The sequence below is a fragment of the Pogona vitticeps genome, chromosome 9, assembly GCF_051106095.1.
Source record: "Pogona vitticeps strain Pit_001003342236 chromosome 9, PviZW2.1, whole genome shotgun sequence".
NCBI lineage: Eukaryota > Metazoa > Chordata > Lepidosauria > Squamata > Agamidae > Pogona > Pogona vitticeps.
In genome coordinates, this window is record NC_135791.1 from 22,182,624 (window position 1) to 22,206,576 (window position 23,953).

Below are 23,953 nucleotides of genomic sequence, written 5' to 3' on the forward strand. Positions count from 1 at the left end.
GTTTATCTCTCTCTCTCTCTCTCTTTCTTATTTTGTCAAAATGTATAAAGAGGGGGTCTCTGAGTCGTCTATGTATGTGAAGGTTCTAAAGCCTCTGCTTTTGTTTTTTCTTTTACTAAAACGCCGAGACTATGGCCAGTCCTTTGGAAATTCCCACTTTACCCAATGGCTGTAGAAGCTGCCCCCCCCCCCGAATTACAGCAACCTATTCATGAGGGATCTCCTCTCTGATCCTCAACAGCCTTGCTCAGCACTTGCAAACTCAAGGGGTAGCTTTTTTGTGGGTCCCCTCCCTTTTGTTGTTTTTTACTTCTCTCCTTTTCTAGAAAAATGTTCATTGGTCCTTGACTTCCAGTATTCAAGTACAGTCTTTTTCTTAGCTGGGGCTGAAGATCTAATAAGTTGCCCCCACCCGTGTTTTAAGCACTACCTTCCCAATTCCATACGGTTTGCTCCATGACTTACCCAATGAATTAAAAAAAGCAAGGAAAGACTTAACCCTTCCTCTGCCGGTGAATGCCCACCGTGGTTTCACCTCTCCAAGAACTAACCCCATAGGCAAGGGGGGGGGGAGGTTGGAATCAAGTTCAACAGCCCGACCATGGGGCAATCTGCTTACCTTCTGGAAGATGGACAGACAGACGAGATGTCTTTGAAGTTGCGTCTTGTGTGGATGAAGTCCCACAAATTGGCCTTCTTTCTTTGTCCTACTGGCCAACGTCTTGGGCGTTTTGGTCAAGCCCGTCTGATAGAGGATGCTGAGAAGAGCGGACGGATCGGGCTTTATAACGCAAGCAAAGCGCAATTCAGCTCTCTCTGCGATGAAGGAGCAACGATATATCTCCGCAGCCCCGCTCGACGTCTGCCCGAGAGGGAGCGCCCTTCTCCCCTTCATAAAGGGACCTCCAGCAGCATCCTCATCGCCAAGAGCCAATGGCAACGCCTTCCCATCGGAAGCCAAACATGTGAAGATACGAAAGGAAAAGCGAAAGCAAACGATTGCCTGCAAGGCGAGACAGAGAGGAGAAACTCATCCTCTTCTTCTCAGCTGTCCCCAAAATAAGAGGAGGGGCGGGGGAAGCCGCTGCTGGGAAATCACCTTTTCCAGGAAAGAGGAAATTATGCGCTCTTGCGACCAAGACCGTCATCAGGAAGAGGGGGTTTTCCGGACCATCCCAATTTGGTGACATCTCATTTTCTAGGCAAATATGCTGCGCTTGCACTTAACGCCAAAGGCTTCACGGTAATCCTAGCAACTAAAAAGCATTCGCAGAGGAGAAGAGCAAGGGAGGCTCACCGGGTTGAAGATCCAAGATCAGATTGTTGTTTAGTCATTAAGTCATGTCTGACTCTTCATGACCCCATGGACCAGAGCATGCTAGGCCCTCCTGTCTTCCACTGCCTCCCAGAGTTGGGTCAAATTCATCTTGGTCACTTCGATGACCCTGTCCATCCATCTCGTCCTCTGTCGTCCCCTTCTCCTCTTGCCTTCACACTTTCCCAACATCAGGGTCTTTTCCAGGGAGTCTTCTCTTCTCAGATCAGATTAGCGCCCCTTTTCACAAAATGGGCAAGCGGAGCACATTGTCTCCGAGGATCTCCTGAAGGCTGGAGGGGATGATGGGGGCCACCCAAGCTTCCTCAGTAAGAGAGGTCCAGGATGCGGTGGTGGCACCAGGAAAGGCCCGCTCCCCTGCACGGTTCTCACTTCTTGGCTGGGCTGCTAATTTTATTAGCCTTTGGACCTTGAAGAACAAGGTCCTTGAAGAACAAGGTCCCAGAACATTTTCTCAACTCCACTTCTACTGCCGATGCTCCCCAACCCACATCCTTGTCTGCACAAAGCAACAAGCTCTGCCTTGCCAAAGAAAAATTTCAAAAGGTGCTGGTTCAGATGAATGGTTTAGATGTTTAAAAAGTGTATAGATTTTTGAAGAGATAACGAAGAAGACACCAAGACACAGAAAACAAATAGTTGTGAGTAACCCATGCAACACGATGTTTAACAAGCACCAAGAGAACCTAGATTGATTGAAATATTAATAAAATGTTTTTAAAAAGAGAGAGACAGCTTAGACTCAATCTGTTTGGGGCTTTATAGGTTAAAAACAGCACTGGAAAGGGATCGGCAGCCAACTGGAGCTTGTTTGTGCAAAATGCAGGAGGATGATAGGTATAAAAGGTGTCTTTGAAGGGGTGTGTTGTGTGGGTGACATCCAGCAGACCGGGTTTTCCTCCGCCTTTCTTGGCAACGTCTGTGATGCTTGGATGAGGCAGACACAGAAAGCGAAAGCAACCATTTTTTCCTGAAAAGCTGAAGAGAGAGGAGAAATTAATCTTGTCCTGGCAGAAAGCCCAACGCCTGACGATGGCCAGTAAAATTCAAGGGCTCCTTTCACTCCTCTCCCCCTGAAAATACCCTGCTGGGAAATCAGCTCAGTTCTGAGCAGAATCCACTGTTGAAGCCAAGGGCACGGCCAGCCGGACTGAGGAATCTGAGTGACCTGGTTTGTCCTGGAAAGGCTGTAGCATAAAACCCAACATGACAAAGAGGGAAGGCACCTGGCCAAAAGGGTCAACTGAAGCCCCAGAGCCAATCCTGAAAGGGAGACGATTAAGCGAAAGGTACTCTGCACTGGAGGAAGGCGGGGGGGATGCCAAGTGGCCTCAACCATTAATATTAGTGTTTAACTGTCCCTGTTTGATACTACAGTAGTGCCTCGCTAGACGATAATCTGTTCCACTGAAATGGCTGTTTAGCGAAATCATCATCTAGCGAAAAGCATTTCCCCATTGGAATGTATTGAAACCTGTTTAATGCGTTCCAATGGGGAAAAATCGTCGTTGTCTAGCGATAGGAAAGCTGCTTTGCGAACCACCGATCAGCTGTTTAAATAGCTGTCTTGCAAAGCTTAGGTCCCGAAAACACCCGTTTTGCGAGCACGGAGGGAGCTGTCAAAAATCGTTGTCTAGTGAAAATCAGTTTGCGAAGCAGGGACCAAACATTGTCCAGCGAAATTGCCCCATAGGAATCACTGTTTTGCGAATCGCTACAGCGATCGCAAAATAATAATAATAATTTATTGTCATTGTAAGTATATACACATACAACGAAATTCACAAAAAGTCAATGTCTAGCAAAAAAACTGTCATGCGGGGTAATTGTCTAGCGAGGCACCACTGTACCTGGTTTCCTCTTCAAGGCATTCAGCAGGTACTCCTCGTCAGTCATACAGGGTACAAGGTGACTTGACAACACAAAGCAACAACCCCACATCACCGAAATAAGCATTTCAAAAGGTGCTGCTTCCTCTGGTGACTTCCGCCCCCCCCCCATTTTTTATAATTTTCCTTCCAATGAGTCAACACTCCAGCAGACACAATACAAAAGGCAGCTCCAATGTATCCAGAAAGATGTGGTGTCGGTTGAGGAAACATTTTTTCAAAAAGTTGGAGAATATGAAAAGGTTTCTCTGCTGTCCTTTTTATTGTAAAAAAATAAAATAAAATGGCAGCTAATGCACTCTGGCACCCAAATATGTCTTTGTGTGGCTGAAGTCCCACAAAAATGGCTTTTTCCGTTGTCCTTCTTGTCAACTTTGGTGTTTCAGTCAGACACGTCTTATATAGGATGTTGAGAAGATTTGGATGGATGGATTGCATAATAGGGATGGCAAAGTTGTGGCCAGCCATAAAAACTCACTCTCGTAAGAATAACGCCACTCTTTCTATATCTCACAAACCATGGAAACCTTATTAAGAATGATGTAAGTCAGATAGACCTTGAAGGGACCTTATATCACTCTTAACTTTACTCCTGAGCTTCTGAGAGGTTTCATAATAGCCAAGTAACCTGCAACCTCCTTCATATAAAAATGTATTTTTAATTAGGCAACATCATCCCTTCTCAGAAAGCAGAGGCTTCGTCCTTCCCGGCCCCCGGCCTTGTTTCTCATACGTACACACACTAATTTTAATATCTCTGAAAATTCAAGTTAGAAATCATTCAACAAGGGCCATAATACATATCAGGCGACTCGCAACCCTCCAGAAAACATTTCATGACTTCCTTGAGGGTCACATTTTAAATTCTCCCTTTGTGCCAGCTGCTTTGTGCCCTGAAATTTCACCAGGCATTCTGCCTGCTTTTATCCCTGAAAACTTCTCTTCTCTGAGAAATCAGCAATTTTTAAAGGAATAGTTTGGAAATATTTTCAGAATATGAAGAAACACTTTGAAAATGACTCTCTTCACTGCATTCCATATGTTTGGATGAGTGCGTTTGAACACCTCTGCACTAAGATCTTTTAATTTCTGCCCTTTAATGGCAGTAATCCACTCCTCGCTCCGTTTCCTTTGGAAATCAGCTTATCTTTCACACCAGCCTTTTGAAAAAATATATTTCATAAACCTTTTTTTTAAAAAAAATGATTCTCTCTGCTGGATTGTAGGCTTTGGTTCACATGGAAATCAGACATCTTTCACAACAACTCTATGGAATACACTGAGGATTTTTTCCAGAAATCCTTGATACTCTTTAGAAAAGTTATTCTGTGCTGGATGATTAAAACGTGTTTGTTTCAAATTTTTGTTAGTAGATTCATGCTAATATTGAGAACGGCCAGCTCAAGAGCCTCACTGCTTGAACTCCACCCTAATGCAAAATGAAACTTGAAAACAAGCTTTTTGCCCCCCTTCCTCGCTGTTCGTACCCATGTGAACCTCACCTCATCTGGACAATGGGAAAAATACCATCGCCATCATCACGCTGTAGGACAAGTTAAAGGGTAACAAATGCTTCCTCTGGACGGGTGCACAGTGATTTACTTCAGATAAAAGTACACTTAAAGAATACCCTAGACTGAAATATCAGGGTGTCCATCATGGCCAAGCACATCCAAATTATCTTGGTTTTCTGTACACTTGAAGTTAAGTGTACAGACAACGTAGAGATCTCTCATCTCTTTAACATGCCTTTGCCATTTGTGGTTTTCGTCCATTCTACTTTATTTATTTATTTATTTTAAAATATTTTTTAATTTTATTTTTTTCTACTTTTCTATCCGTCGCAACCAGAGCGTTTTATTACAGTATGTTCCATTCATTTCATCTTGTCTTATAGTCTCTAACATAATATTAATCTAATCTATTCTACTTAAATTAGTGTAGATTTCATCCAGGTATATAAAGGTTCCCATTTCTTATTATCCAGTCTATCATTTAGTGTATCTGTCAAAAGATCCATTTCTGCTAGGTCCAAAATTTTCTCAATAAATTCCACCTTTGTAGTCTTCCACTTATTGGCATACACTATTATTCCTGCAGTTATCAGGTGTAAAGGTCAAGTAAGTCTTGTTTTCTTCGAGTGTAGCTGGTAATATATTCAAAAAGAACATTTCTGGTGTCAGAAATTTTAACCCCTAAAATTTTTCTCTATCATTTCATGAATCATTTTCCAAAACTCCTTGGCCCTACTGCACATCCACCACATATGATAGATGTTCCCTACTTTCTTTTCACATTTCCAACACTTAGTAGAAACATTTTTACACATTTTTGATAATTTCTCTGGTGTAACACTAATCGTCCATTCTACTTTAAAATGCAGGCATTAAAAATGTGAATACTGATACAGACATATCACAAATACAGGCGAAATACTGGTTTTGTTATCTCTGACACAACAATAGGTTTCCATTCATTGATCGTGTTCAAGTTGCACAGGCCTAAATTCAGGGCCAGATTTTCGATCCATTCCTCAGTCTCCCAGAGATGCCATTTTCAAAAGATTCGACACGGAGGTTCTTGCCTTGTCTGAGATATTTGAGATCGCAGATTTTGAATCTCACCCTGAAGCCTTGAGTATTCATGGTGGAAACCTTCTTGCTGAAGCCGACTCTGCTCCTGGTTGGGAAGGAGGGAGTGAAGGATGAACACCGAGCAGGAGTGGACAAAAACTAGACGATCCAGGCTACCAAAACCATCCCCCTCAGGCCACAGAGAGGGATCCCCAATCCACCACTCAAAAAGTCCCTCTACAGCCCCATCCAGGGAGCAGAGTGCTTCCTAATATCTGCTGGCCCTTCCTTGTACTATTCTAGGCTCAAAAAAAAAAACTATTTTGTCAAAGCTGAGAATGACTTCTGGTCACTCGTTCTGCAAGTATATTGATTTTAAGCATAAATAAAGATGGGCGGGGGACACAGGGACATTAGTCCTCAACTGCCTCCCGAAGTTGAGAGTTATCTATTGGGAATCATCAGGGGGGCACACAGGAGGCCTACTGGCTGCACTTTGTCATATTAACATAAAAGGTCTTTCTAATTCCCTTGGAATTGGCATTTTTGGACCTCACTTCTTCTTCCAGCCATCCTGCTTGCTAAAGAAGTCTGGGAGCTTTACTCTCAAGAGATAACTATTCCAAGTTCTGCCAGCATTTATTACAAAATGCTTTTTAAATCTATCTATCTATCTATCTATCTATCTATCTATCTATCTATCTATCTATCTATCTATCTATCTATCTATCTATCTATCTATCTATCTATCTATCTATCTATCTATCTATCTACCTACCTACCTACCTACCTACCTACCTACCTACCTACCTACCTACCTACCTACCTACCTACCTACCTACCTATCTATCTATCTTGTCCGTCCATCTGTCCCTCCCTCCCTCCCTCTCTCTCTCTCTCATCATCCACACCATTTTCTTTCAAATCTCCTTTCTCCTAGGCATCGGAGTTGCTTCTGTTCCACCAAAATATCTTGGCCTCTTGGATTGCTCATTTTTATCAGCTGATTCAAAAGCATGTACAAGGAATAGAACCATCTTTGACAACCTCCTCCAGCAAGCAGAATAAACACTGAAGTTACACAGCTACTGAAAACCCATTCGCCGTCCCATCTACCAACCCACCATTCCAAATGAGGTGTATTTGTCTTAAAAATGGTGACCAAAATACTTGATTTATTTCCTTATGGGTGCTCCTGAGACCTTCAGATGAGGAGTGGGTATCCATTTAAACACGCTTTGAAATAAAATAAAATAAACTCAAAAAGGCTGGGACAGAGAAGAGCTCTTACCTGGAGCTTCTGGTTCAATAACCTCTCTTGCTCAGCCAGCAGATTCCTCTTGTCCTCCTCCATCTTGGCTATGAGGTACCTTTCATGTTCCTCGTAACTTCGTTCCATTTCCTGGGCCATCCGTTGAGTCTTTTCTTTCATTTCTCTTTGCAGCTGAGCCTCCCTTTCTGAGGCCTCTGCCCGGGCTTTTGCCACTAACAATAGAAATGAATGAGTCAATCAGGAACATACACCCACATACTGTATTGGTGTTGTTATAGAATTCTAGAAACAGGACTGGTTCTAAAATAAATTGAACTCTATACATACCCAGATCTCCCAAAAGATCTTGAGAAAACATTAGAACTTCTGTGATAAATCAAATTTTTTTACTACAATTTGTTTCCAAGCCAGTTGGATACTTCTACGCTACTTTTTTCTCAGGCTGCAAAAGCTACAACTACATTCCTTCCACAAGAATGTTCGCAATGCCTTGGTAACAGGTTTCTGCCACCTTCGGCCCCCAATGCTCTCTTTACCTGTAGTCAGAGCTATATGTTCCTAATATGCTCCTAACAGGTCCACGAAGCACAGAATTTAATACTGCGTGCAGAAGTACATTCCGAGTCCTTACAGCGAAAGAAGGCAAGCCTAACCATTTTGTTTTATTTTAAATTTGTTTCTAATGTTTGCTAAATGTAAGAATGTTATTTTGCTGTGGAAAAACAGATGAACTATGTAACAGTAACAACACAGTCATCTGTAGGCAATGCCTGTGACATTAAGGAGGGGCTAAGTAAAAGTTCTTATTGTCCAAGAATGGAGAATATACTGCACTGCAAATGTGCCTAGCTCTCCTTATGAGGAAAACAATTAGAATAAATATAGTGTATGGTTTTTTTGTTTTTTATTAGTGGCTTATACAGGTATCGCCCATTCTTGCATTGGTAAAAACTTGCAATTCAGATTGCAAACTTGAGTCACTTTCTGGTGCAGAATTTTTGTCTTTGTTTAGAGCAAAGATATAAAACATTAACAACAGTGCTTTATAATGTACCTGGAGAAAACGGTTACAGCTCATAAATGCCTTGCTTTTCATGCCTAGCTGGCTGGTTTTCCGTCTGTTCAAGAGTGTATCTACATGACTTGGTTATAGCAATTTAATATCTCTTTAGCTGCCACAGCTACATGCGTCCTACAGAACCCTAATAACCCACTACTAGTGCATTTCCCCTGAACTACAGCAGAAAATTCTAAGTAACTCTCCAATTCTAAGATGAGAATGAAGGTGCCTCTGATGGGACAGTTAAATGACATTAGGCTATCTGCAAGAATTCATGAGAATGCAAAGGCAATACAGGCTGATACAATCTCCTTCCAAGACAAAGAGGCATGGCGTAAAGCATGCAAAGCTCTTCAAACAGGGCTTTACCCTCAATTTCCTTCTGTTTCTCTGTGAGGTCCTGGTCAGTTTGCAGAATGGACTGTGCTACCATCTCCTTAGCCTGCAGGAAGTCTTGTAGGACCTTGGCAGCCTAAAGGGAAGAGCAGAAGGAAGGGGTGTGTGTGTGACTTCATGCATTTGCCCCAAAGTCTATAAAGAAAGACTCTGTAATGTTTATGCCCCCCAAAACCAATGTCAAAGGCAAGGTTGCTGGCCAAACTACCATTAATCCTTTCTCAGCCACCATGTTGTAGTTCTCCACTACGTTCTGTTGGTCATTCAGGAACTGTTGATAGCCACCACGCACTGAATAGCTCCCATCACAGATTTTCTGCTCCATGTCCTGGAACAGTTCCATAAGCACGGCTTGGCAGCGGTCCGAAGACGCCTGCTCGTTCCGACGGCAGAGCTCCTTAAGTTTGGACTGCAGCTGGTTCTGCGAAGCAGAAAAGACCAAGGCTGTAATGGATGCAGCTGACCACGGAAACAAGCCCTTGCGTCCAGGGATCCATAGACTCTGCCCTAAAATAGAATTTTTGCACAGAGATGTTGGCAAATCCTTGGGTCTCTGAGTCCCAAGTCTGAGTCTTTACCTTTTAGGTCAGTCGTTCTGACATTTTTGTATTCCCAGGCATTTAATGGGCATTAATAAGGGTTTTTTTCCTATTTTATTAGTTCCAATCCCTCTTTCCACTTGACGTTTTACTAATGTAAATCACCTTAATACAGTGGTGCCTTGCTAGACGATGATAATCCGTTCCACTGAAATCTCTGTTTAGCGAAATCTTTGTCTAGCGAAAAGCATTTCCCCATTGGAATGCATTGAAACCTGTTTATTGCGTTCCAATGGGGAAGAATCGTCGTTGTCTAGCGAAGATCGGCCGTAGGAAAGCCGCTTTGCGAACCGCCGATCAGCTGTTTAAATCGCTGTATTGCAAAGATTAGGTCCCGAAAACACCCGTTTTGCGAGCGCAGAGGGAGCTGTCAAAATCGTCGTCTAGTGAAAATCGGTTTGCGAAGCAGGGACCAAACATTGTCCAGCGAAATTCCACCCATAGAAATCACTGTTTTGCAAATCGCTATAGCGATCACAAAAAGCCAATGCCTAGCGAAAAAACTGTCATGCGGTGTAACTGTCCAGCGAGGCACTACTGTAGTTTCGGGTGATGCAGAAATGTCTGATCTAATAAATAAATATGCATCATCCTGTACCCCCAATTGTTCCTGGAACACTTGACCCTCATCCTTGAAGGAACGGTTCATGAACACTTGAATGGCCTCTTTCTCACAAGACGAGTGTACTCTCAGCAGTTCTTCCACATCTTCCGTAGGCATCATCAACATAAGGTCTGCCATAGCCTCGTAACGTTGAACAGCCTCATGAACGGCAGCCGAATTCTCGATCTGGGCCAAGGCCAGCACTGCGTTCTCGATGCAAGGGATGGAACCGCACCGGATGGCTTCCGTGTAAGACTCGGCCAAGCTCCCCAACGCTGCGCAACAGAAGAAAGAATGTCAGCTGAGTACGCTGGATTCAGCATTCCAGTGTCCTCACGCCCCCTACAGGAACACCTTGGGGTGACGAAATTAATCCGTTCTATGCAACATCATGTAATGCGGAAAATTCGCAAATCAAAACATCAATTGCGCTATGAAAGGGGTGGCGCTATAGGCGCAATGTGCCCGGGGAAAACCCTTTCATACTCTAGGGAAAAAAAGGAAAACATAAACCAAGATATTATTTCTTATGGATTTTGGCTCGTAAACCGAAAACTACATAAACTGAGGTGTTCGCAAACCAAGGTACGCCTGTAGTTAGGTTTTCCAATCCTGCCTTCTCTGGAGGGCTTAAGGAAGCTACAGCTGTGTAAATAACATGTGAATAAAACCCTATAAATAGCCCCAATGAGTGAGGCGAGAAGTGCCCTCTTTGGGGGTACTATGAGAAGTTATGAAGGGCTAAGAAGTTGCTCCTTTGACCCCTGAAAAACTAGTGGTGCCTCACATTACGATGTTAATTCGTTCCAGCAAAATCGCTGTAGAACAAAAACATCGTAATGTGAAAATAAAAAGCCCACTGAAATGCACTGAAACCCCTTCAATGTGTTCCAGTGGGCTGGAAACTCACCATCCAGCAAAGACCCTCCATAGGGCGGCCTTTTTCGGTCCCTGTGCAGTGAGGAATCCGTCCCAGAAAACAGCGGGGATCCATTTTATTTACCCGGTGGCCATTTTGAAACCGCTGATCAGCTGTCTGAAAATCATTGTTTTGTGAAGAATCGGTTCCCAAAGCAGGGAACCGATCATCGCAAAGCGAAAAACCCCTATTCAGACCATCGTTTTGCAGTCACAATTGCGATCGCAAAAAGATCGTCGCAATGCAATTTCATCATAACGCGAGACAATCATAAAGTGGGGCATGACTGTATTAGGCACATGTTCTGGGCTTCCTGGTCCTATCTCCTAAAAAGCTTTCCGCTGCACTCTTTACCACTTTTACTCACAGGACCCTGTCACCACATGTCCTCCCTGGATCACTTTGGCCTGAGCATTCTCATAAATGTAGTTGCAGAAGCGGCGTGCCTGCTCCATGAATTCAGGGCTCAGCTTTGACTCGGGTAGATGTTCTAGGAATTGCAAATCATGCCGTGAGGCTGGTCGGTCAAATACAAAACACTTGCGGTTAGGGAAATACTCCCGTAGACATTTTTTGGGAAGGTCCTGCTTCTCTGGGGCATCTGCAAGAGAATCAAGCACATGTGCATCACAAAATGGGCCGACGTATGCTCAGTTCCCATCACCAAATCAGGGCCCCAGACCAATCAAACGGTGCGGCTTTATTAGGAACAGATTAGTCTGTTATCACTGGTTCCTCTCAAAGTACAGTGGTGCCTCGCTTTACGATCGCTCCGTTTAACGACTAGACTGCATTATGACAAACTTTTTGTGATCGCTTTACAATGTTTCCTATGGGGGAATTTCGCTTTGCGATGATCGGTTCCCTGCTTCGGAAACCAATTCTTCGCGAAACTATGATTTTCGGACAGCTGATCAGTGGTTTCAAAATGGCTGCCAGGTAAACAAAATGCCCCCCCCGCGCTGCTTTCTGGGACGGATTCCTCGCTGCACAGGCAGCGAAAATGGCCGCCCTATGGAGTATCTTCGCTGGACGGTGAGTTTCCAGCCCATAGGAACGCAGTAGTCGGGTTCTAATACATTTCTATGGGCGTTTTAACTTCGCTTTACGTTTTCGTTCTACAGCGATTTCGCTGGAACAAATTAACGTCGTAATGCGAGGCACCACTGTACCATTTCCCAGTCCTAAATTCGTCCCATTCCATTCTACAACCATTCACTGATTTTAAAGTCTGCCTAAGGGTACTAGGTAGGATACCATCTTGGATACAGCCCCGCATCATACTTGATCGGCCGGTCTCCAGCCAATGGTACCTGTCTTCCTCTCTAAAGCATTCTCCAGATACTGGTCCTCAGTGATTTGGCGGCCATCTTGCAGTGCCAGCTGCAGCGTGAAGTCCCGCACGACCCAAATAAACGTCGGGAAAAAACTGGCAAACTCATCAGGAAAGCTGTTGTCGCTCTCACTGCGGTTCCTGCTTGGGGTCTTCATCTTGATATGCTCCGTTAGTTCAGTCACATAGCTGGGAAGTGGGCTAAGGAAATGAAAGTGGCTGTTCCCTCCGATAGGGAGCAATAAGCCCGCCAACTGCGCCTCCTTTGTCAGGTGCCTCCTGGGTTAGAAACTGACATTTTTGTATCTGTGGCTGCTATACTACAGACACAAAAATATGGATGATATAGGAGGCGCTCACTTGTCCCAGAAAACCTTAAGAACTGTAAATTCCATAGGGAAGACTGGAAAACATGGTGACTTCACCAACTGGCAGTTTGTAGGATGACAGCGAAAAAGCCACCTTTTTTTAGAAAAAAGGAAGATGGGTTTGCTGGACAGTCGTACACCTAACCCCCTCTTCCAGCTCCATTCTCATAATCTACATATTTCTCAGAAATGCCACACAAGGCACAAACCCCGTCCTTCCTACCCCACTCGCTCAAGTCAAGGGGTGGAGTACCATTGAGTAAACCCCATTATTTGGACAGGGGAGGCAGGGAATCTCTCATGATTCACTTCCCCCTTTTGGAGAGGTTTTTTTTTTTAATGCAAGGAGAACAAATTAAATGCCAAGGAATAGTTGCCTTTTCATGTTAGCCAAACTCGGCTGCCAAATGGCAAGGCCCTTTCTCTTAAGGAACTGTCTTTTAAGGGCAGGGAGAAACTCTGCGCGGGAGTGGGCGGTAGGCACACCTGGAACTGTCCTTCCCTTCCTCTTTTTGGAACAGTTTTTCAAGTACTTAATTTTACCGCAGCATTTTGTAATGTATTCTGGTTGTGAGTTGGTAGGCAGACTTGTTTACAGATGAACCAATGATGATTTAACAACTCCCTATATGCATCAGATGGGCATTCTTCATTTTATAATACAACTCCTACGTGAAATAAGTGTTTTTTTGTGGGGGAGGATTCCAATGTCCTTCTGTAGGTATCAACATTCAGGGCAATTTGGGAGCGCCCATAAAGGACTTCCTGTCCCTCCTACTGGGCAGTTCACATAAGGTCATGAATCCATTCTTTTCCTCTCATTCAGAAAAGGGCATGAGGGAAGGGGAAGGGGCGGCATTAGGATGCCTTCATGTTCCACCAACCTTCATGTTCCACCAACCCCAGTATCTTCCTACAGAAAGATACTGCATTTGCTCCAGTGCGTAGTGGTTAATAGTGCTCATACTATTGTACACGAAGGTGCTGCTGAGAAGAACGGAGAGGGCAAATATCCATGAGTCGTTCTCAGTGTTGCTCTGCAGAGAGGGACACAAATGAGTGGCATCCATCCATCCGACCCACCCACCCACCCACCCACCCATCCATCCATCCATCCATCCATCCATCCGACTAACTCATCCATCCATCCATCCATCCATCCATCCATCCATCCATCCATCCATCCATCCATCCATCCATCCATCCATCCATCCATCCACTTACGAACCCATCCATTCATCCATCCATCCATCTGACTAACCCAACCACCCACCCCACCACCCCACCACCCCACCAATCAACCCACCAACCCACCAACCCACCAACCAACCAACCCACCAACCAACCCACCAACCCACCAACCAACCAACCAATCAACCAACCAACCAACCAACTTATAAATTGCCCTTTCCCCAAGAAGGAGACTCATTACGTTCTGGTGTCACAAGGCACCAAGACATTCTGCTGCGTTGTCTCTTCCTTTTTCCATTCCATTCCAGGACACGGCCTTTTGCTCTCTTTGGGAGTGATCTCCATCTTTGTAAATAAACCTCCTGCCAGAAAAGCCGCCTCGAGGGTGACCTTTCGTGGACACCCTCCAGCTGCCCCTCACTCACCTTTTCTACATCGCCCAGTCCTTCTGTATCCAACAGCACCAGAGTGTGATCAGGCTTCAGGGGATGTGGCCGACACCACATCCAGATGCCCTTGGTGTTTGCCTGTATTGTGGCACCCAAAGAGAAACCTGGAAGGGCCAGCATGGAAAAGTACAGAAATGACACTCATGAGGATTTCTGTCGCAATACCAAACCTCCGTCTACTTTCACTGAAGTACTTTCATCATTTTAAAACTCTTGTGAACGGGGACCAACCCTATCACTTCAGACTCTGGATATCTCAGATTTCAGCTCTCTGAAAGCTCTACCTTAAGGATGATGAGAATTGCAGTCCAAAACACAAAAGAGAGCCAAAGGCTTCAAACCCAGGATGAAACAAGCTGCTTAGATGTTTGCTTGGGTATAGAAGGGGTGGTAACGGGTGAAATGCAGCCTCCTTGGGTGCGTGAGTTAATTGAATGAACTTCTAGAGCAGGAATGAAAGTAAAGAGTGTCATAGAACAGAAAAGGTCCTGTAACTCCATTTGTCAAAGTTACTTTTCAAAAATAATTCATATCAAAGCAGTTTGCTACTCCTGCCATTTTTAAAACAGCAAACTCATTGTATTAATTGCTTTTTTTCCCCAATACTTTTCAGGTGGGTAAAACCCTTAGGACCAACATTCCCTCTAAGGTGCACGTGCACGCATGCAGAGCTCCAGCAGTGCCACACAGCGGCAGCCAGGATTGGCGCCCATTTGCTTCCGCGCTTCAGATGAAACCCTGCTCCCTGCACGCATATGGGGCAAGGCTCCCGCACAGTAGGACCAAAAAATTAGAGGGAACATTGCTCAGGATTGATAAAAGATTGGCATAAAACATTTCACTTTCAAGCCCTTGAAGGACATCTAAAAGTTACCTTAAAAGTAGTTACAAAGCATCCCTTATTATTCTATCCCCAGGAGAAAAAAACGGTGTTATTCATTCAATTCCTTACGAAATGTAACTTTGTGACATTCTCATTTCCAAGTTAGGAATAACGATTCCACTTTGGAGCCCTAAACAAGCCAACATATCAACATTCACCTCCTTGCTCTTTTCCTGCCAGCTTGTTCATAAGATAGGACTTGCCAGTCCGGTATAGTCCCACAATGGCCACCACCACCACCGGCTGCTTGATCTTCCGAAGGATCTCCAGGGCTTCCTGGTTAACTCCCAGCTTTTCGCCAGGCCTGTTTTCTATCAGGCAGATGGGGGCTTCCATATCGTTCGCTTGAGCTGTGGTAGGGGAAGTCCGTGGATTCTGAGGAACCTGTTGTGATCGAAAATCAAGGACAGGAAAGCAGGCGCTAGCAGGTTCTGGGCCATTATCTTCAGCCGGCGGCCATTTTGAAACCTGACGATCAGCTGGTTTTGATCGTTGTAAAGCGAAAATCAGTTCCCGAAGCAGGGAACCGATCATTGTTAAGCGGAATTCCCCCATTTAGACCATCGTTCAATCGCAAAAACCTCATCGTAAAGCGATTTCCTCATTAAGGGAGGCAATTGTTAAGCAGGGCACGACTGTATTATGTTTAATTCTCATTGGTCGGCCAGTCTCTATGACCAGTTTGGCTGTTCCTGAACGGAGCCCGTAACTGAGGTGGGTGCGTGGGTTAACAGTTACAGATCCGCTCGAAAGACCACAAGAAGGACTCCAAAAATATCTTCGCACCTCTAACAGCCGATCATTAGAAATTACGGGGAATAAGAATGTGAAGCTACTTCCCTCACGTTCACATAGAGCCATCCATTTTCAGTTTATTTTCCCAGCTCTGAGCTTTTCTTCATTACCTACCATGGGTTCCCACACAGAAGGGTGGGATGTTCTAGGAATCTCTTCCTTGGGAAGCTCCATCGTGGTTTCCAGAAAATCTTCAGAGTTCTCCTGTCAGGAGGAAAAGGCATGGGTTAGCCCCGAACCTCCCCATCTTCCACTAAGGCCATTCCAGGGTTTCCTCTCACAGGCAAGCCTCCTCCATGACCTGAAAGGACCTTGTTTCTCACCATCCACAGTGATCGCTCAGGCTTAGCTCACTCGCTTTTATGCAAGACCAGGGGCTCAGCTATCCGGTGGACTAAAGTTATGGTGCACAGGTAAAGGGCAGAGGGCAAAGAGACCCAGCTGTGAATTAAGAGGTTTCCAGATCAAATATCTCCTATGTCAGGCAGACATGGATGGCTTGCTGGTCCTCCTGCCCATGACCGCCCATTCCATTATGGTGCAACCACAGGCGTGTAGAAGCACTACTTCCAGTCCGTAATTAGTGCTTTTAACGTATTCTATACTGCTGGGATGCTATGATGCCCCACACACACACACACACACTCCAAATAAAATGAATAGTCTACCCATGCAGATGCTGCTTGCAAGCCTCCACAGATAATATCCAGAAGAATGGGTTGATTCCAAGACAGGGCCTCCACAAACTGTTCCAGCTTCTCAGACAAAACTGAAAGACAGTAACAAATTACAGCATTGCAAATTTTCAAGTAACGTTCCATTATTACCTCAAGGTGAAAGTTGGGTGTGCCAACTAACCAGAGAAGGGGAGAGCTTGGCCTGCTCCTGTGCATTTAACAGTAGCCTGATGAGAGGAAATCAGCCCATTTCTAAGCTGTGGAAATGACTGTTATTATGATGATGCATAGGTTCCTTTCCAGCTCTGCTGTTGTAAGATTATGGTGACGATCAGCCACTTCGTTCCCTGCTACCCAGTTTTCAGCCTTCCTCCCTGATCAGAATCCTGTGGCCAGTAAGTATGCTCAGTCCACATGTGGGGATGATCCCCAACACACTTATTCCCCTGTAAAAATACTTCTGCAAAGCCAGATTCAAATCTTCATTTAGGTACCAGATAATTCACTGGAAAATACTCTCTGCCTGACCTACCTCTGAGGGTTGTTGTACTGATAAAGTAGGGAAGAAGGAAGCTACATTTGCCACTTTGAGGTCATTGTAGGAAAGACGGGAGAGTAACAGAACTAATACATAATTAACAAATTGCCCCGAAAGAGATCTCGGCCAAATGCATGTTCCCCACTACTCTGAATTTCCCAATGCACTCTTCTCTTTGATATGCATATGTTCTAAAGGGGATTTGTGAAGCTAAGTAGGAAGAGAATATAATGAGGAAAAGCTCCGAGGAGGGAATCAGATCCACCTCCATCTTTCTCCAGCAAGGCAGTGAAGAAGATCAAAGACAGCAATACATCTTGAGCTGACCCTAAATATAAAAGCAACCCTGCCATTAGCCAGAGGAAGGCGGCCACCTCAGGATACAGGTACTGGGAGAGGACAGAACAACAACGGGAAGGCAATAACATTAAGCATGCCATACGGCTTGTCCTGGTCCTCTAAGACCTGCGTCCACAGATGTTCTTGGACTGTGACTCCCAGAAGCCCTTGCCAGCACAGCTAATTGTCAAGGCTTCTGGGAGTTGCAGTCCAAGAGTGTCTGAAGATTCAAGGTTGGGATTCATTGCTCTGTGCTACAACTCAAGGGTAGTGGCAGATACTATTTAGGTGTTGATATTGAATCAAGATTCTGCTACCAGTCCTGTTGGGACAAAGCGCCATCTTGCTGCTTGGCTCTGGCAGCAAAAGTACCTTGGACTCACCATGCTGGACTTGCAGAAAAATGTCCCACATATTCTTCCATGTTATTCCCCCCAAAAGAACAGCTTTATTTGCCGAACGAATGTGACCCTTACCTTCCCCGCTGATGTTTCTGTTCTGTGTTTTGCTCAGGACATAGCTTTTAAACGCCTTAAGCTGCCTCTGGAAAACGGGGTGCGGCTCATCCAGTAAAGCCTCTTTTTCAATTTCATTCAAATGCGGGGAGTGGAAGCAGAAGGCCTTGTGCGAAGGGAACAGCTTCTGTACGCAGCTGCTTGGTGTGTCCTCTGAAGTGGAAACGTGTCAAAGCGAAAGCTAAGTTCCAAACATTGCCGACGAAAGGACCTAAACCACGTGCACCTCACTGCAAAGTGGTATCCCCATTTACACAGATTTCTAACCCTCATAATGGAGCATAAGCTGAGGCAACATTTGCAAAAGACTTAGAAATGAGAACATTCCCACGTCTGCCCCACCAACCACCTCTGTCCCTCCATCAGTAAATGCAGTCGTGCCCCGCTTAACGATTACCCCATATAACAACAAATCCAATTCATGGCAATGTTTTTGCGATCGCAATTGCGATTGCAAAACAATGTTTTAATGGTTTTTTTTTCGCTTTGCGACGATAGGTTCCCTGTTTCAGGAACCGATTCTTCACATTATGACAATCAAAACAGCTCATTGTTGGGTTTTCAAAATGGCCACCAGCTGCTCAAAATGGCTCCCTGCTGGTTTTAGAAAGTATTTTTCGCAAGACAGGCACTCGAAAATAGCTGCCCTATGGAGGATCTTTGCTGGATGGTTAGGTATTTCGTCCATTGGAATGCATTAACCGGTTTTTAATGCGTTTCAATTGGGTTTTTTATTTCGTTTGACGATGTTTTCGCTCTACAGCGATTTCACTGGAACGAATTAACGTCATCAAGCAAGGCACCACTGTAATCAGGAATTTGCACTGGTTCTAAATGCTTTTACTGCCTTCACTTCTCAACCTCTAACACCCTCCTTCGGCCTCACTCTGTCCTCTAACTTGCAATTTCCATCAACACTGGGACATCGGATCCACCGCAGGAGATGTCAAAGGCATCCATTCGTGCAAACACACTCACACGAGTCTCTTTGCTCTGCACAGCAGATTCTCTGTAGAAATTCTTGAGCTGCTTCCACGTTAATTTCCCCCACCCCACAGGTGCAGAATGTCCGGTCACAAGAGGACCGACCTGAGCACCTGGTCCACCAGTGGTTAGTGAGAGAAGACTAGGCTATGGGAGCACACCTGCCAAGGAAGTGAGGAGAACATCCATCTCATGGTTACTGGCCTGGAGCATCTCTTCCCAAACGGTGTCCGAAGCCACATCGCGAAGGCACCAGACGAACGGAGGCAGGACAGTGTTGAGCAAGAAGCTGTTCTCCAAAGCGTAGTCTTCCAGGACCTGCACCTTATTATCTAGCTCTGCCACATATCTACAGGAGACGTCTGTAAAGGAAATAAGGCAGCTGCTTTCTAGAAGGCTGGGCCTTTCCATCATCCATGAAAGAACTCTGAATGAGGATTATTCCTCAAAATAGCCCTACAGATACAGTGGTGCCTCACTTAATGATTACCTTGTTAAACGATGAAACTGCTTGACGATGAGGTTTTTGCGATCGCAATAGCGATCGCAAAATGATGTTTAGATAGGGAAAATTCGCTTAACGTTGCTTCGGGAACCGATTTTTCGCTAGACGATGATTCTAAAACAGCTGATCGGCGGCTCTAAAATGGCCGCCCACTGTGCAAAATGGCTCCCCGCTGTGTTTCTGGACAGATTCCCTGCTTTACAGGCACCGAAAATGGCCGCCCTATGGAGGATCTTCGCTGGAGGATCTTCGCTGGACACTAAGGTATTTAGCCCACTGGAATGCACTGAACCGGTTTTCAATGCATTTCAATAGGCTTTTTCGTTTCACTTGATGAGGATTTCACTTAACAGAAATTTCAACGGAACGAATTATCCTCATCAAGCGAGGCACCACTGTAATTACAGGTGATGGATGCGTAAAGTATATGGTCGCCTGCAAGTGCAACTCAGTGGCTGAACTCAGAAGGATACGCCAGCTTGTCGAGCTCCTTCTGAGGGTCTTCATCCCCTTTAGTATTGTATATGAAAAGGTCACAGAGCAATACATTTAAGCAGAAGAGCCTGGAAAAAAAGTCATTTTCTTCCTGCAACGACAACAGAAAAACGATCAGACGTGAAAGACAGAAGGCACAGGTCACTAAGAGTGGTGGCCCCCCTTTTCAAACAGCCCCCATCGCTGTGCCTTTAATAGCGCTTGAAGGGCAGATATTAGCATATGAACACACCAATCTCCACGATATAAAGATCCATGGACGTTCAAAGCCTATTAGAACAGAACTAGGGATTTTAATGATTCCCAGTGTGGTGTAATGGATCGAGTGATGGATTAAGACTCTGGAGATCAGGTTCGAATCCCCACTTGGTCATGAAAACTCACTAGAGGGAGTGGAACTGATAAAACCACTCCTTAAATATTTCACCCTGAAATCCTTTTTAGGGTCAGTATAAGTCAGTTCCGACTTGATGGCACAGAACAGACACACACACACAGGGATTGTAAATCCCCAGTCACAAAGCTTGTGAGAGGGCCTGTATAGGCAGCCACTCTCCCCTCGCAGCCTAGATAATTTCACTGACTTCTTGCAAGGAGAAAATTGTGCAAGGGTTCTTTCTGGATTTCCCCCTTTTAGAGTGTCAATATGGCCCAGACTCTAAAATTCTCTCTCTCTCTCTCTCTCTCTCTCTCTCTCTCTCTCTCTTCTCTCTCTCTCTCTCTCTCTCTCTCTTCTCTCTCTCTCTCTCTCTCTCACACACACACACACACACTTACTTCTTCCATTTGCTCAGGAACACCTTCTGTATCCAGCAGTAAGAGGTTTTCATTTGGCTTTGTTGGGTGAGGCAGGCGTTGCAGCCATATTCCTGGTGCGGAGCCGAATCCTGCGGACGGAGGGGATGCCAAAAGTGAAGAGAGATGGGACCTTCTTCTGAAGAGGTCAGAAAAATGCCCCAAAGAAAGCATCACACACTCACCTTTCTCCTGCCCCGCCAGCTGATCCAGGAGGAAGGATTTCCCGGTGCCTTTGGGCCCAAAGATGGCCACCACGTAGAGAGGGCCAGAAAGCCGCCTGAGCAAGGTCAAAGCTTCTGGATTCACACGAAGACACGGGTCCACCAGACATACCGGTTTTGACATCCTGGCTTGAAAAGACAGAATGAATAAGCGGGACAACGTTAAAAGGCCTGACAAGGTTCATCCGACTGCTGTGGTCCTTTGATTATTGTGATGATTTTAATCATGTTATTGTTTTAAGTTCATTCTTAACTTGCTTTTCTTAATGATGTTGGTCAGCCATTTTGAACAATTTTTTTTCCCCAATGCAAAGCCAGACACTCTACCCTCACATCACTAAGGGTGTGATCCTGTGGGCACCTGGCTCTCATTTTAGATGACTTGTGCCACAGTTATAATACCAGTCAACGTTTTTTATAATTTTGTTTCTGACCGTGTTTCATTTTTTCTAGTCATCATCATCCTCATTCAATTGCAGGGCTGGAAGGCACCCTATGGACCAGGTGACTCCCCAGCTAAATACCTGAACCACTGAGCTATACTGATATGCTGCTGTAATTTTTCAGTTGCTGCCACCCTGGACTGTCTCTGCCTTTGATCTTCAGCCCTTTTCAGATGCTCCAAAACAAGGCAAGCCATCACCCAGCAATCCAACTGCATGTTTACTCGCAGGTAAGTCAATGTGATGATTAACCTTTTTTCCTCCCGCCTTTCCTCTGCCCGCTCTGGTTTTATAGGACTTGCTCTCTGCCATCCGTTTTTCAAGCTTAACTGTAGTTGCTTTTAATGCTTTGGTCCTTAATTTTCGTTTTTGCATTATATTTCTTCTAACCGCCCAGGATAGTGCCTGGGCACTAACAGGAGCGGGAGAAGGAAGGAAGGAAGGAAGGAAGGAAGGAAGGAAGGAATGTACTAGATAGAGAGACGGACTAGGACCCAAAAGCCTCGGGTTCGAATCCCCACTCGATCCTAGAAGTTCGCGGGAGACGGGGTGGAATTGCTAAAACCACTCCTTAAAAAATCATCCTCGCCTTAGGGCCACCCTTAAGTGACTTCCAGCTGGACGGCAGAACACCAAATTTTCTAACAAACTCGTGAAGTCCTGTAAACTCAGCCAGCTTCCAGCGGAGCCCCTAAGAAGCTCCCTACACAACAACAACAACAACAACAACAACAACACGCCACACTCCCCTTCGCTATCCCCACCCGACCCCCGTCTCTCTCTCTCTTTCCGTCCTCGCCCGGCGAGCCCGATTCCGCAACCCTCGGCCAACGGGGAGCGGAAAATTCTGCGTCCGCCAACCTGATTTCGAGGCGCCGATCCCGGGTGGGGGGTAACGGGGAAGGGGGACACGGACACCCACTCCCCAGCCGTAGCGAAGCCCGGCGAGCCCGGCTCGGCGAAAGGGCGGCTGCCGGCGCTCCCCGCCGCCCGCTTTCGCTTTCGTTTGTGGCTCCGCAACGCGGGAGGAGGCGCGGAAGTGTGTGTGTGTTTGTGTGTGTGTTTGTGTTTTGTGTGTGTGTGTGTGTGAGAGAGAGAGATCGCCACTCCCGGTTGCCAAAAGCCACAGGGCTCCGTGGAGTTGCGAGGAGACGAGTCGATCTCTTTTGAGATCAAAACTCTTGGGGAGGAAACAGGGAACACAGAATCGGGTCGGGGCTATGGGACCCCGTCTTGGGGGGGGGGGATATTTATTTATTTAAAAGATTTTTACCCCACCTTTTCACCTTGAAAAGCACCCCAGGCGGCTTACAACGGGTGGTGTCTCTTTTTTTAATTTTCTGTCCAAAAAAAAAGGCAGCAAGAAAAAAAAGATAAAATACTGTGGCTCTCTGAAGACTTGATAGGTTTGTTTCTGCGTTTTTTGTATTTCAGTGTTTGTGGATCTTCAGAAATAAGAAGTGCAACTACTGTGCCCCTTGTACGTATCTCAGCGGTGATTGGCGTGATGACCAATGTTGACACAGATCATTGAGAAAAGTGACAGGGCTCGTGTTAATTACTAGAGATCGCAGGCTATAAACCAGGGTGAGAAACTGAATGCTGTGTGGATTTAACTGTCCTGCTAGTGCTAAGAGTTGTTTCCTGGGGCAGAGATCATAGTCTGTAAAGAGGGAGACAGTTGGTTAGATTCCTAACATATTACCCAAAGCTGAATTATTAAGAGATGCAATGCAGTAGGAAGCCTATTTAGGTCCTCAGAGATACAGTGAACTTGTTTACGTAGTCAACTGCCATAGAGTGATCAAAGAATGAAACATTTCATGACTTCATCTCTGTAAAGCAACTTGTAATTAGAGGTGTAGAAGGAAGTTTGTTCTGTCGGGTCTTTGTGGCTTCATCTCATTTTCTCCTTTGCAGTTCACAAATTCTCGACCCGGGTTCAAATCCCCATTCAGTGGAAACTCGCCGAGGGAGGGTGGCAATAATCACACCACTCTTTAAACATCTTCCTAACCTTGAACTCACTCTTGGGGTTGCTATAAGTCAGATTCGACTTAACAGCTAATAAGAGCAAGCTGCATTTCACCCAAATAAGCATTGAAAAAGGCAGTGTTTATTTACGTACTTGGGACAGACTAATGTTTTTATTTAGTTTGTTGCTACAACATTCGAGAATACATAATATCTTCAAAACAGATAGGGGTGGGATTCAAAATCACTGCTCAAAACATCCTGTAACTTCACTATAAAAAACACAAGAGATTGGTTTAAGTTCCTGCACCCATTTTGTGAGCTCAGATATGCTTTGTGGACCATTGTTAGTGTGGTGATATTGTAATCTGGGACAGAGGTTGTATCCGTATAGAAGCTTTCTTTTGTGGCAGCTTCTGGTTTTCCTAGCACGGCTGCCCTGGTCAAAGTCAGAAGCCTGGCTCAAGATATTTTGCCGCCTGAGGTGAAGAACAAGACACTGGCCTCCCATTCCAGGTCCAGAAGTGAACTGGACGGTCAGAAGACTCTTCCTTTGATACTAGTGAAGAGACACGCCTCAGAGCAGTGCATCACATCAAGGCCACAGGACAGGTCACGTGGCACACACAAACTCTGCTTCTCAACAGAGAGGACTGGTTGGGGCTGTCCACCTCTTACCTGACACGTGGGCAACTGCCTCAGCCTGCCTAAGGATAGGGCTGGCCCTGCAAAGTTGGTGCCACCTTGGGGTAATTTGCACAGAATGCAACTACTCAGTAATAGGCTGGAAAAACGT

The 23,953-nt window shown here is 45.3% G+C and overlaps 2 protein-coding genes across 3 annotated transcripts in view; both read right to left on the reverse strand.

The window, feature by feature from the left end:
- LOC144584340 (guanylate-binding protein 3-like) overlaps positions 1–773 on the reverse strand; it is a 29,407-nt gene extending 28,634 nt beyond the window's left edge. The window contains exon 1 of the mRNA XM_078380327.1: positions 620–773. The gene's annotated coding sequence lies outside the window, so the exon portion shown is untranslated. The remainder of the gene's footprint in view (positions 1–619) is intronic.
- Positions 774–3,864: 3,091 nt separating this feature from the next.
- On the reverse strand, positions 3,865–22,199 carry LOC110086772 (guanylate-binding protein 3). 2 transcript variants are annotated; one of them, XM_078380320.1, is made up of 18 exons: positions 22,045–22,199; positions 20,702–20,869; positions 20,499–20,608; positions 19,700–19,812; positions 18,883–19,070; positions 17,699–17,890; positions 16,337–16,437; positions 15,783–15,872; positions 15,032–15,257; positions 13,967–14,094; positions 13,278–13,387; positions 11,963–12,171; positions 11,017–11,250; positions 9,725–10,005; positions 8,736–8,948; positions 8,501–8,603; positions 7,090–7,283; positions 3,865–5,904 (listed from the first exon to the last, which is right to left on the reverse strand). In XM_078380320.1, the coding sequence occupies exons 2-18, from the start codon at positions 20,862–20,864 to the stop codon at positions 5,782–5,784; spliced, it is 2,778 nt and encodes a 925-aa protein (XP_078236446.1). In that variant the 5' UTR covers positions 20,865–20,869; positions 22,045–22,199; the 3' UTR covers positions 3,865–5,781. The 2 variants fall into 2 exon arrangements, with proteins under 2 accessions (XP_078236446.1, XP_078236447.1); XM_078380321.1 differs by having other exon boundaries at positions 20,702–20,865; positions 22,045–22,186.
- Positions 22,200–23,953: the final 1,754 nt, after the last annotated feature.